We start from the raw sequence: 14,155 nt of genomic DNA, 5'->3' as shown, positions 1-14,155 counted from the left end.
GTGAAAATTTAAATAATTTCTTAGAGCCCCAAAGAACCTGAATATTAGCTGTGCCTTTGTAATGTAGGTGAACATATCTAGTTGTTCCTCCCTTCCTTATCTTTCCACTAATTTTATTCATGACAAGACAAAAGCTCTCAGAAAGACTTCTGCTAATTCTTGCATTTGTCATACCTTGTACGTTCTGGCCTTCTCGGTATCTTCCACTAAGCTTTATCAAGTTTCCTTGCTCTCAACCATGCTGGCCTGTAAGTAATTCTCACTTTCATCACCCCACTACCAAAAATTAATCATGCTTTGGAAAAATTATTAAAGTATTTTTGGGGAGAGTCCCATGGAAACACTTTGCCATTCATTGCTTGAATATGTTTCATCTCATTAGCTTCTCCTCTCATTTTCTCAATTCTCCTCACCCCTCTAAACTTACACAAGGAAATATTTTAAAAATAAACATACAATAATGCAATAAATCACTGCCAAACCTGTGGTTTTCATTTCCTATGCTAATTATAATAGCATTTACACAGTAAGTTGTAATCTTTACATATATCACAATAAGAAATTGGCATTTAAATTTTTTCTCTTCAGAACAGTACCAAAAATGAAACACAATCAATTATGTAAATGTCCATTCTTTATGAGATTTAGTTGCTTTGAAGATAATACAACCATTACTATACAACAATTTTTCTGGGAAAAAAAGGAAATTGTTTTGAAATTACTTTTTAATCTCTAGCTAATTAAAAAACTGACGCAAAAATTACTAAATCCCCCATGTATTATCCATATCATAAAAAACATAAGCGTAGTAGAACTATATCTTTCCCATATCTATTTGCATGTAATGATATTATAATAACTTAGCACTTTGGATACAAGTTATGAGTACAATAATGAAACATTTTCCTTTACATTTGTAGAGCACTTGTGCTTAAAAAAGAAAATGAATTATTATTTCAATTTTTATACATTAAATAGACATAACTGATTCTTCTGAGAATTATACATGCATTTTCATTTTTAATAGTCTCTTTCAATTTTTCCTTTCTGGATATATTTGTATATAGAAGAAGATAAAAATCCAAGTTGAAATTCCTCATATAAGAAATTTATATTTCTCATGTCATGACAAAACAGATTCTTTTTGCACTGCATAATCTCTTCAAATTTAGAACTATGATTTTATGATTAATTAATTACTTGGTGGAGTTTAAGGTTTTTAAAGAAAATTCTTTATTAACTACAAGTCTGAAAAATGAGTATCTAGTTAATATATATTGCCAGTTAACTGAAATGTGCTATGAATTACTAACATGAAAAGTACATCACTTATTAAATATTCAATGGATCTGTTTTTATAAAAATTAACAGAATTTAAGGTATAATTTCTTTACTCTTACTTTAAAAACAAAAAGAAAACATAATTATAGAGTGATTTAAATCAATATATTTCAATAAACATCAGAGTATCATCTGTGCTATTAGCTAAATATCAAGTAATTTAAGTTTTCCCTAAACAATTGGAGAAGTGGATATTAAGCAACTCACACTCAATATTGAAAATACATATGCTAGAATTTTAATAACCTTTTAAAAACAAACTTTCAGTCAATAAGTATTTTGTCAATCCCTTTCAGAAGCTGAGTAGGTAGTTGGAACTTTGGGGAGACAGGATTGTAATACATCTTCTCTTATCTTCCAGGAAGTTTAGTTTCATTAAACCAAAGTGACTTCACAGTTGGGGCTCACATATCCGTATCTTAAAGAATGGCTGTGTGCTAGTCTAGAGTTATTATCCCCTGGTAAGCATGCATATTCAAGAGAGTGTAAGACAGGGACACAAGCTGTAGCTGAGTCCAGTAACCAGAACTCAATCGTTTAAAGACCATTTTGATTTAGATCAAAGGAAGTATGGCATCAGTGTATCTGGTATATCCTCAGCCTAGGGCTCAGGTACTCTTCTGATTCCTATGGAGAAGGAATACATAAAAACAAAAAGGGATTCTTTTTACTATTAAAGTGACATTCCATAAGATAAAATGGGAATAACTGTATGTGTGCTCGCTTAGGCAACACATATACTTAAAAATAGGAATAACTGCATGTGGTCTGGACTGTGTCTCTTAAGGAATGGGAAGGAATTCACTGAGGAACGGAATGATTACATAGAATCAGTCCTTCCTTCTCAGATATTTTTTAAATGAAAATGAGTTTTCTGAAATTAAAATTTCTCAGGTCACTCAAAATGGATAAAAAAGATATGAAACACATGTACACACACAAACACACACACATACATTCCATACAATGGAATACTACTCAACCATTAAAACAAATGAAGTCTTTTATGACAACATGAATGGACCTAGAGGTTATTCTGCTAAGTGAAATAAGTCAAACAAAGACAAATATCAAATGATTTCACTTATATGTGGAATCTAAAAAGCAAAACAAATGAACAGACAAACAGAATCATGAATACAAAGAGTAAATGTGGTTGCAGGGGCGAGGACAAAGAGGGGGATGGGTGAAATAGGTGAAGGGAATTAAGAAGTACTAACAGGAAATATAGTCAAAAATATTGTGGTATTTATGTATGGTAACAGATGATAACTATACTTACCATGGCAAGCATTGCAAAACATAGAGAATTGTCAAATCACTATGTTGTACAATTGAAATTAATATAGCATCATATGTCAACCATATTTCAATTAAAAATGGGGGACATAAATTAAGATCCAAAAATTTTTAAAATGCTGAAAATTTTAAGCTGTTTTAAAAAGTGAACAACTTTCTAAATTTTGTGAATATTGATTATTTTTTAAGCTGCAAGCTTGTTTTTTAACATAGATGGATAAAATAATTTTGGTTCTCTCAAATTCCTCAGTCTTGATTTACTTTACAGACTAGATTAAACAACGCTGAGAATTATAGACATTGAAAAGGGAGAAAAATGCAGAAAAAAATAAGTTAAGCAGGGAAAAATACAAGCCTTTAGCAAAATTGTCACTGTTCACAGGGAAGCCCCTGCTACAGTGTGGATTATGAGTAGTATCTACATCATGATTATGGGCAACTTAAAATTTTTTCGATTTTTTTTCTTTGAAGATTTTATTTATTTATTTGACAGAGAAAGAGAGAGAGTACAAGCAGGGGGAGGGGCAGAGGTGGAGGGAGAAGGAGACACCCTTCTCAGCAGGGAGCCCAAGCTGGGACTCCATCCCAGGATCCTGGGATCATGACCTGAACTGAAGGTAGATGCTTAACTGAATGAGCCACCCAGGCCCCCGCAACTGAATATTTAAACATTATTTCATTCCAGTCCTCAGAAAGAAATGAAGTAAATTGGCTAAATTCACAATAGCCAATGGCAAATGTTGTTGCTGGGACCTTCAGGCTTTGATCTGACAGGAGATGTAAGTACTTATTATTTGTATTTACTGTTTCCACATGATTCATGTGCACTTAATACAGTACTTGTTGCATCTCTGATACTGTGTTAGATGCTGGGAAATTCAGTACATAAGAAATACAGTTCCCTTAATGCTATGTAATTCTCTCAGTCTTAGACATAGTTTGGTTTAGGAAATAGCGTAGCACTTTCTTCTTTATTTCCATTCCTGTGAGAAACATGAATTAAGAGCCTACCAGTTTTTAGGCACTTAGGATATAAAATCCTGACAGTTGTCCAGGATCTTTTCAGATATTTGAGTTATAAATTATTTGAAACGAGAGTGTAGCAATCTGAGAGAAAAGTAGATTAATGTGATGAGGGGTCAGAGGAAGGAAACTCATATTAATTAAACACGTATTATGTGTCAGACCTTCTGCCTGGCCTGGAAATATATACCAAGCCCAGCATCAGAAAATAGTCTCAAATTCTGAAAAACTCAGGTTACAAACAATATCAATCTCTGCAACACATATTTAAACACACGCCAAATTTGGTTAGAAAAACATGTTACATGAGAGTGGTAGGAGAAAAGACTATATCTGTCCCTCAGATTTTCCTGATGTAGAAAAAAAAATTCTCATTATGTTAAAAATAATTTATATTTAATGTTTTGACTTTGAAAATGCATGCTAATTTTTACTCTCACTCTTTGCTTAGTAATAGGAATAATTACTTTGAAATGCAGTAGAAAATATGACCATCATTCACATTCATGAAAATGGGACTCTATATGCAAGCTATGCAAGTAAGCTTGCTATAATTTAATTTATTATATTTTAGAAGTATGGCAAAACAACCCTGCCTATCCATCCCTAAAAGGAAAAAGATGTTTAAAAATATCCTCAAGCATACTTTTCAGTGTTTCTCATAATATAAAGAAATAACTAAAATAAAATTTTGCCTTATATGTGTTCCCATTATTTAGATGTTCTTCTAATTACTAGCTCCAACTCTAGCTATATAGTAATCATTTTAACCCTAAAAAGATATTATGTTCTGACTGTATATATAGCAATTCTATAATCATGCAATATAATCTCATATATCAATTATAAATACAAACCCAGAATTACACATAGCACTTGCTGCATTTAGACAAAGTAAAACTCTTGACCTGGTAGCTATTTTACCACAATGATATAATTTACTGGTTGCAGGGGAAAAGAAACAGGTCAAACAATCACTATTAACACTATTAGTATTGTAAACCAGGAAATTTGCCCCAAATAATTCTGTTACTAGTGCATTCAGGAAAAAAAAAAAAAAAAGTTGATAATAGTATATTGAATACAGTAATGTGTAATAGGAGAATGGGGTAGATAAAAAGCAAGTGTTACACAGTAAATTATTGATGAGTAATAATTTATCAGCAACTCAAAAATAACAAAGGAATTAATTATAACACTCATTTCCAAATAAATGAACTTGTATCTTTATCGAGTAAGTATAAACATGTATATTTTTTAGGTACTATCTCAAGCAGTCCCATTTTTGGTTCATATTCTAATTTCTTTCATGTCTGTACTATTATAGCACTTACAGTCAGATGTAAAAATTATTACTTTGATACAATACTTTAAAAATATGCTTCATTTTCAAAAAGTTGTACTTATTTTCCATAAAACATGTAATAATTATAACAAGACATTATGTTTTTTAATCACTTTATTGCTGAGCACATAATAGGCATTCTGAAAGTAATGGTCATTTGCTTGAAAAATATACTAACCTCTTTGAAAACATACTTGGCTATGCAAATGACAGTTTCTATATAGTGTCTGACAATGAATCACAATTCTGATTTATTAAACTCCTTTTTTTACTTTTGGAAGTTGAATTTCACATTCTTTCAGAATTCTTATAACTCTAACTCTTAGATAAGATCATTTCCAATTTAATATAAGAGAAACATACATATATAAGAATCAAATAATGACTCATATAACATCTGGAGCAGTTCTCTCTCTATATAATTTACTTGAGAAACACAACAAAATGTTAGTTTGGTTCAAAGTCACTAACATTGCTAGGTGATACTTTAAAAGGTTTTCAGTAAATTATCAAAATATATAGTACTTGAAATTATGATATATTCCGTCTCTCTGTCAAGCATTTAAACCCTTCTATGGCACTTTGGAGTGATGTCATTAGAAGTAATTATCTTTCCACCTCTTATAAATACATCCAAGGATGGAACAAACCATGTTTCTTCAAAGTGTAGGCCTCAAACATTTCATTTCAACTTACTATATGCTTCCAATACAGTTTTATACTCATTTTTATAAGAGGAAAATGATTAAAGGATGTCATTATAATATTTGAATGGATTTCTATGAAAGTGTTTCTTTCATCATGCCAAGTTCGAATGTCAGCATTTTACAAAAAGCCTAATAAGAAGACCCCAATGACAATTTGCAAAAATATTAACTATAAAATTGATTTAAAAAAGCAACTGATTGTTTAAAATTCACTACTTTTTGATGCATTAAAAAATACATGACAGGAAATTCATTACTAATGTTGACAAATAAAAGTTCATCAAGCAGATGAGACAAGGTAAATCATGTGCGATTATGTGTGTATCCGTGTATAACAGAAATGTGTTTTGTTTTTTGTGACTTCCCCTGGCTTCCTATCAAAACCAGAGAGAAATCTAAAAGTTGATCACTCATTTAGCATTTACCTTATGTGGGTGATGATGAGTGTTGTAGTAGGAATAAAAAAATCATCCACTCGGTCAAACTGCTTTCCCACTGGTTGGGTGTGTATAGTATGGTGTGGCACATTCCCGCTGGCCAGCGTTATTACCTAAACAGAGCATATTACAGTTAGACATTGGCAGTGCATTCCCTTAATAGTACCAGCATTAATTTTGTTTAGAGATGAAACAAATCAGGAAATGTTTCAGAGACTCTTTATTGCTATCTCAAAATTAGTATATCATTAAGGAAATTGGATTTTTGTAATTGTTTGCTTATTTTCAACATAGAAATTTGTTTTTCTAAAGAAATAGAAAATAGAGAATGATTTGTCTTGAATAATTTCTGCCTAAATTATAAAATAGGTAGAAACAACTTCTGTATTATAAAAGCATTAACCTTGCTATAATGAGAAAAATAAAGCAAGTGCACATATGATATAAATGAGATTATTGGTTGCTTGCTTCTCTTTCTTTCTTTCTTGCTCCTATCTCTCCCTCCCTCCCTCCCTCCCTCCCTCCCTCCCTTCCTTCCTTCCTTTCTTCTTTCCTTGCTTCCTTCCATTCTTTCTTCAGCTTTGTGGAGTTGATAATAGTATATTGAATACAGTAATGTGTAATAGGAGAATGGGGTAAATAAAAGCAAGGGTTGCAGGTTTTTCTTTCTTTCTTCAGCTTTGTGGAGGTGTAACAGAAAAACAAAAAAACTTCTTCTCCTAATATAGAACACAGCTGGGAACAAAACTGAAAACTCCAAAACAAATCATATGAAATCATTTTAGCTCTTAGCAACTTTAGAATAGATTAAATTATATTATTTTTTCCTCCTATAAATTGAAAGTAACAAATTTCAGTAAATTTTCATTATTATTATTATTATTATTTTTTTAAATTTGTTTAGAGAAGAGAGAGTGAGAAGTGGGGAGGAGGAAATGTAGAGAGAAACAATCTTGAGCCGACAAGGGCTCCATCTCAGAGATCCTGACCTGAGCTGAAAACCAGGAGTTGGATGCTTAACCAAACTGAATCACCCAGGTACCCAGATTTAAGTAAGTTTTAATCAAAGATATTTTTTCTTCTTAGTCATCATTAATTGGTTTTTAAAATCTTTATAGTCCAGGGTGCCTGGGTGGCTCAGTGGGTTAAGCCTCTGCCTTCAGCTCAGGTCACGATCTCAGGGTCCTGGGATCAAAGCCCGCATTGGGCTCTCTGCTGAGTGGGGAGCCTGCTTTCCTCTCTCTCTTCCTGTCTCTTTGCCTACTTGTAATCTCCCTCCCTCTGTCAAATAAATAAATAAAATCTTAAAAAAATAATAAAAAATAAATAAGACCTTTATAGTCCATTAAAGAAAAGATCACTGCATTTAAATTCTTTTATTCCTTGTATCCCATTGTGCACCAAATTCTATCAGTTCTTTCTTCAGATTTTTCACACCTCTCCATTTTTTTTTCCTATTGTTCCTGCTGGTCAACCATTGTTCTGTGTTAGCCTTTTAAAGCACTTTCTGTCTTTATTTCTCCCCTTTTAAGTCCTTTCTATATATGGCCACCAAATTAAACTTCCTAAATAATTGACTGACTCTCTTAAGGTAATTACTTTCCTCCCTCAAAATGCAGTTTTTTGGTTTTTATGACAGAAGTAAGTAGCACTTTGATTTTTTTTTTTTTGAATAGTTGATTTTTCTTCACTCATATGAGTATGCTTTCATTGAGTTCCCCTGGAAATTGTCTTTCCAATGAAAATAGCTTATTATGATTATAACAGAATAGGCTCAGAGTATAACAATCCCTATCTGTCATGAGAGGATAGATTGTTATGCTAACAGTCTAAAAAACAAACAAACAAACAACAACAACAAAAAAAACCTCTGAGACACATAATTCCAGGTTTCTTCTCCTGTTTGTGAAAAAGTGCTATTCATACAGGGTAACATTAGTCTCTCACCACGTCACCCTTAGGATGAGGGCTGGAGTGTAAACATTAGCACGCTCCTAAGTAAGAAATGGTCTGTCCTCTGATCCAGAGACCCTGTGTTTCCTGTCAGTCTGTCTAACTATCTATATATTATCTTATCTAATCTGTCACATATATATGTGTATGTATTTGTGTATAAGTGTTACTTTATGCAAATAAATCTTACTATATGTACTATTTTAAGAGTACTTCTCAATTCTTACATTTTATTTTCAGGCAAGAGACTCACCTTTCCCTTTACCCAACAAATATTTTAAAAATTCATTAAATCTTAAAAGCATATTTTTATTAGACTTTCAGAGAAAAAGAACCCATTTTTAAATGGCTGAATAATGTGTGGAAAGTTACTTAACACCTTTTCAAAGACTTTTTCTCCATTTCTGTATGATATTAAAGGAGTTTGCCTAAAGTGCTTTATGGAAGGTTTGCAACACAGAGAAAGCTATTAATCTATCAAAGTAACAAGTACCAAAAGGGAGGAGAAGGATTCAGTTCCAAAGAATATGCTATATTGAAAATCCATACAGCTTTAAAAGAAAAATATACATATTTTAACTTTTTAAGCTGTGTATATTTTATTTTAAAGGCAATAGAATTAAATATAACTCATAAGTGAATTTTTTTAAAAAAATCATATATCGACCTGTTCTATCTTGTCAGGATTTAAGTACGAAATATCAAATCACTAGACAATATTACCATATTGGGATGATAGATGAAGACTATATTCTTTCCATCAAAAGATGAGCTCTGTTACTTCACCCTCTTGAAACTAGGTGGTCAGTGTGACTTGCTTTGATTAAGAAGTTGTTGTGGTATTGGCACAAAAACAGACACATAGACCAATGGAACAGAATAGAAACTCCATAAATGGACCCTCAACTCTATGGTCAACTAATCTTTGACAAATCAGGAAAAAAAAAATCCAGTGGAAAAAAGTCTCTTCAATAACTGGTGCTTGGAAAATTGGGTAGCCACATGCAGAAGAATGAAATTGGACCATTCTCTTACACCATAGACAAAGATAAACTCTAAATGGATGAAAGACCTCAATGTGAGACAAGAATCCATCAAATTCTTAGAGGAGAACATAGGCAGTAACCTCTTCGACATCGGCCACAGTAACTTCTTTCAAGACATGTTTCCAAAGGCAAGTGAAACAAAATAAAAAATGAGCTTTTGGGACTTCATCAAGATAAAAGTTTCTGCACACAAAGGAAACAGTCAACAAAACTAAGAGGCAGCCTATGGAATGGGAGACGATATTTGCAAATGACATTATAGATAAAAGGCTGGTATCCAAGATCTATAAAAAAACTTCTCAAACTCAACATTGAAAAAACAAATAACCCAGTTAAAAAATGGGCAGAAGACATGAACAGACACTTCTCCAAAGAAGACAAATGTCTAATAGACACACACAAAAAATGTTCAACATCATTAGCCATCAGGGAAATACAAATCAAAACCACAATGAGATACCACCTTATGCCAGTGAGAATGGCAAAAATTAGTAATAACAACAAAAATTAACAAAACAGGAAACAAAAAGTGTTGGTGAGGATGTGGAGAAAGGGGAATCTTCTTACACTGTTAGTGGGAATGCAAGCTGGTACAGCCACTTTGGAAAAGAGTAGGAAGTTCCTCAAGATGTTAAGAATAGAGCTACCCTATGACCCAGCAATTGCACTACTAGGTATTTACCCCAATGATACAGATGAAGTGATAAGAAGGGGAACATGCACCCCAACATTCATAGCAGCCCTGTCTACAAGAGCCAACCCGTGGAAGGAGGCAAGATGCCTTTCAGCAGATGAATGGATAAAGAAGATGTGGTACATCTTCTGGAATATTACTCAACCACCAGAAAAGATGAATACCCACTATTTGTGTCAACATGGATAGAACTGGAGGGGATTATTTAAAGTGAAGTTAAGTCAAGCAGAGAAAGATAATTATCACATGGTCTCACTCATATGTGGAACATAACCAATAGCACAGAGAACCATAGGGAAAGGGAGGGAAATCTGAAAGGGGAGAAATCAGAAAAGGAAAAGAACCATGAGGGACTATGGACCCCAGGAAACAATCTGAGGTTTTCAGAGAGGAGAAGGATGGGGGGAGGGGGAAACAGGGTGATGGGTATTAAGGAGGTATTATGATGAGCACTGGGTGTTATATGTAACTAGTGAATCATGAGCACTGGGTGTTATATGTGTTATATGTAACTAGTGTTATATGTAACTAGTGTTATATGTAACTAGTGAATCATGGAACACTATATCAAAAACTAATGATGTACTAAAAATGGCCAACTGAACATAATAAAAAAAATAAGTTAAAAAACAAAACAAAGAACAACAACAACAAAAAGAAGTTGTGGTGGAAGTGACTTAATGAGAATTCTAATGCCTACATCTTAATTAGCCTCACAACTTCCACTCTCTTATACCCTGGAACCACCATGCTGACATGCCAGTCTAAAGGATGACCAGGCACATGCAGTAGACCTAAGCTGCCCAGCTATTCACCACTAATACATAATGGACATGGAGGGTGAGGCTATTTTGAACTACCCAGCTACTGTAATAAGATGAGTGTGGCCATCTGAGTGTTCCCCAATTATGCCCACAAACTGCCCAGATTGCTGAACCACAAAACTATGGTTAGTAAGTCATTCTTTAATTCTGTTTAACACATCAAATTTTAGGGTGATTTGATTTGCCACAATAGATAACTGGAATACTATTATATGTTAGATGTTTCAAACGACACATATTTCTAATGAAATATAATAGGAATCTTTATTCTGATAGTTCTTTTAAAAAACTTCCATAAGGGGGGCCTGGGTGGCTCAGTGGGTTAAAGCCTCTGCCTTCAGCTCAGGTCATGATCTCAGGGTCCTGGGATCAAGCCCCGCGTCAGGCTCTCTGCTCAGTAGGGAGCCTGCTTCCCCCCTGCCTCTCTGCCTGCCTCTCTGCCTAATTGTGATCTCTCCCTGTCAAATAAATAAATAAAATCTTTAAAAAAAAAAAAAAACTTCCATAGTACTGTCTTTTGTAAATTAAATATTGCAAAACTAAGAAAACATTTAAAGTATTGGTAGTGACAATGGATTAAAATAAAAAAACATGGCACTCAATTGACTTACTGAAAACCAGCCAAAGCTTAATGATTTATAAGAAGAGGAATGTCCACAGCCATGCTATAATCACAAGATAGTCTGAGAAATAGATAAAACATTTTCGGGGACAAATGTTCCTTCTCATTCCCTCTCAGTTTTCTGTTAAACTTTCAACTCCAACAATTGAAACTGTGCCAAAGAGACATCATCAAAATATTTAATTTTTCCTCTGTCAAGTTCTATATAAACAACTTTAAAACATAAGCAAATTCTACAGAGATTATACCACTTATTCCCCAATTAGAAATGAGTCTGTTCTCAGATAAGATCATAATATCTGTCTAGAGAAAAATAGAGATCTGCCTTGAGACTATCTAACTCTCTTGGTCTCTAGCTCACATGCCCATTTTGAAAAGAGAGATGGAAACAAGAAAATCCTCATGAAAACTGGAGGGAGGCAGGTAATTGTTGAAAGGCAAATTATGACTATTTTTCACTAATGGCATGGGTTTTCTCATCATTGGTTTTTCTGTTTGCATATAGTCTAAACTTTGATAAGAATGACCTGCAATATTTTCCATCCAAACAAGTACTTGTGTATTAACTTCTTCATCCCTTTCTGTGCAGATCTAGAAGTGATTAAAGTACAGTCCTCAGATGAAGATCACTCTCGAATAGTTATAAATATCCAATGAGATAGCTAAAGGTTTAAATATCACAGCTTTCTCAAATATACTGAAATGTGCTTACCTGCAGTGTTGGAGAAGTCTTTTCCATGGTACCCCAACTCAGCACCCAGACCTGATCATGTGATTTGTCATAGTGCAATTTAACTGGTACAGGGTCTGTGCTTACTGCCTGTAATAAATGGGAGTTGAAAAAACATGTTTTCAGACTGAAATATTAGTTTAAAACTACGCCAGAAATTATGAAAGAACACAAGAGTTTAGATACCAAATTAAAAATTTATGTTGCCAATTTTCTGATTTTTCTAAACCTTGATTTTTCTAATTTGGAAATATGATACTTTACCCAGCATGTTTTTGCACAATTTTATATAGTCTTATGTTCCTTCATTACCTATGCAAATTGGGTGTCCGTGGAGAAGCTATTTAGGAACTTAAGATATATAAATGATTAATATGTATATTTTATTCAATTGTTGAACAAAGGTAAGAACTACGTTTATACTTTTAGGTTTCTTTCATTCTAACGCTGGGCATGGGATTTGGCCATCTATAATGCTAAAATGGCTAAGTCATATACAGTGATAACCCTAATGACAGATTACCTAATTTAATTTCCTTAACGAGAAATCTAAAATCACAAAAAGAAATAAATGCATTTTTTAACCATCCTTGATATGGTAAATGTGTTTTTCTGCTACTATTTATAATATTTAGCATTTACTTAAAACAAAACTTCTAGAAAACAAATTGCTGCCAGGAAGTTATTTCACGCACCTTAATTTCAAGCTGTTTATATTTCAAGCTAATACCTTTTTAAAATAATTTCCTGTAGTAGTTCTTTATGTATATTTTTCTAATTTTATAACATGAAACAAATTGTATTCAATAAAACTGCCTTTATTCAATATTGAAAGCATTTCTTTCTGAAGCTCTGTTGAATATCCTTCGAGAATTTCCCAAGTCCTGGTTCATAATGTAATCCTCTTCTCAGTGGGTTAAAGTACAGTACAGTTGCGGTTGAACATGTGAAGGTTCATATTTTAGCTAAATGTTGGCAACTTAGCCTTACTAAAGTTTTTATTTTCAAAAGCCTTGCCCTGGATTTTATCTATTTAAAATTCACAATACTCTTGGCTTACTGAATTAATTATTTAATTTCTGAAAATGCCTACTTAAACATTTCTGTATTAATGTCTTCCTGACTTTCTTCCTGGCTAATAGAGCCATTATGTTGTTTTGGGATCTTGTGGCTAACAACTTTCTCAGGGAAGGTAGCTCGCTTGGCGAGCATCAGAGATTTAAACCTATTCCCCTTTCACAAACGCCAAGTTTCCCAGCCTCTCTAGTGTCTCCCATGGTCACATGACCTAGTCTCATTTATACATGATAAGGATTAACATGATGAACGATATTGTGTTTGACAATGATACTATGCCACAGTTTCTCTTTTTTCCTGCTTTGAATGCTATCATATAACAACATTAAGCCTTCACTTCCAAAGTCATTTTGAGGCCTGAAACAAAGAAGGAAAAGCCACACAACGCTTTGAGGATTTGGCGGGAGAAAGATGAAAGGAGAATGAGTTCTCCATAAGAGCCTTGAGTGGCTGCACAAACCTAGAGTAACTGTCTCTAGACGAGGTTATTTGGGATAATTAAATAGCTTTATTGCTTAAGAAATAGTCTGGTGTTTTGTTAATTGTAATCCAGTGAATGCCAGATGTTTCATTTAAATTCTTCATGTACTTATCGATAATTTCAATGTGTATATAGCAAAAGTGCCATCATTAATCATTACACTAATAACAAAGCAATAAGATTTCTTTGATTTTTCATATTTTCCCCTTTATATGTAAAACTTCATCTGTACGTGATTATAACAGTTACCCTATTTTGCATGCAGCTTAAAAAGAAATAATCTCTAGGTCTTTAAAATGTTAAAGATAAAATAGTTCAACAACAAAAGCAATAGTAACAAAGACCTCACTGTTATTCAATTGTTAAGAGTCAGTTACACAAAGAGCAAAGAGTTTTAGATAACTTTAAATATTAAGGAAAAATTTAAATGAAAATTTCCAGCTTGCCAGCTCTCATAAGGTTCTTTTTTTTCCCCTGGTTCCTCTCCTAAGTATTAACTTCTAGGGCATACCACAGTCCATGGTTAAGTTAACATCCACATAAATCAGGGCAAGAAACGGAAACAGTCTTACCAGG

At 33.2% G+C, this 14,155-nt stretch overlaps 1 protein-coding gene across 1 annotated transcript in view; it reads right to left on the bottom strand.

The window, feature by feature from the left end:
- FSTL5 (follistatin like 5) overlaps positions 1 to 14,155 on the bottom strand; it is a gene marked incomplete at both ends in the record, with an annotated part of 636,306 nt that overhangs the window by 48,373 nt on the left and 573,778 nt on the right. The window contains 2 exons of the mRNA XM_080796324.1: positions 6,141 to 6,265; positions 12,004 to 12,111. Of these exons, the coding sequence (XP_080652450.1) occupies positions 6,141 to 6,265; positions 12,004 to 12,111 (233 nt within the window). The remainder of the gene's footprint in view (positions 1 to 6,140; positions 6,266 to 12,003; positions 12,112 to 14,155) is intronic.

The sequence above is a fragment of the Martes martes genome, assembly GCF_963455335.1.
Source record: "Martes martes genome assembly, chromosome: 2".
Classification (NCBI taxonomy): domain Eukaryota; kingdom Metazoa; phylum Chordata; class Mammalia; order Carnivora; family Mustelidae; genus Martes; species Martes martes.
This window is presented reverse-complemented; position numbering and strand designations above follow the sequence as displayed.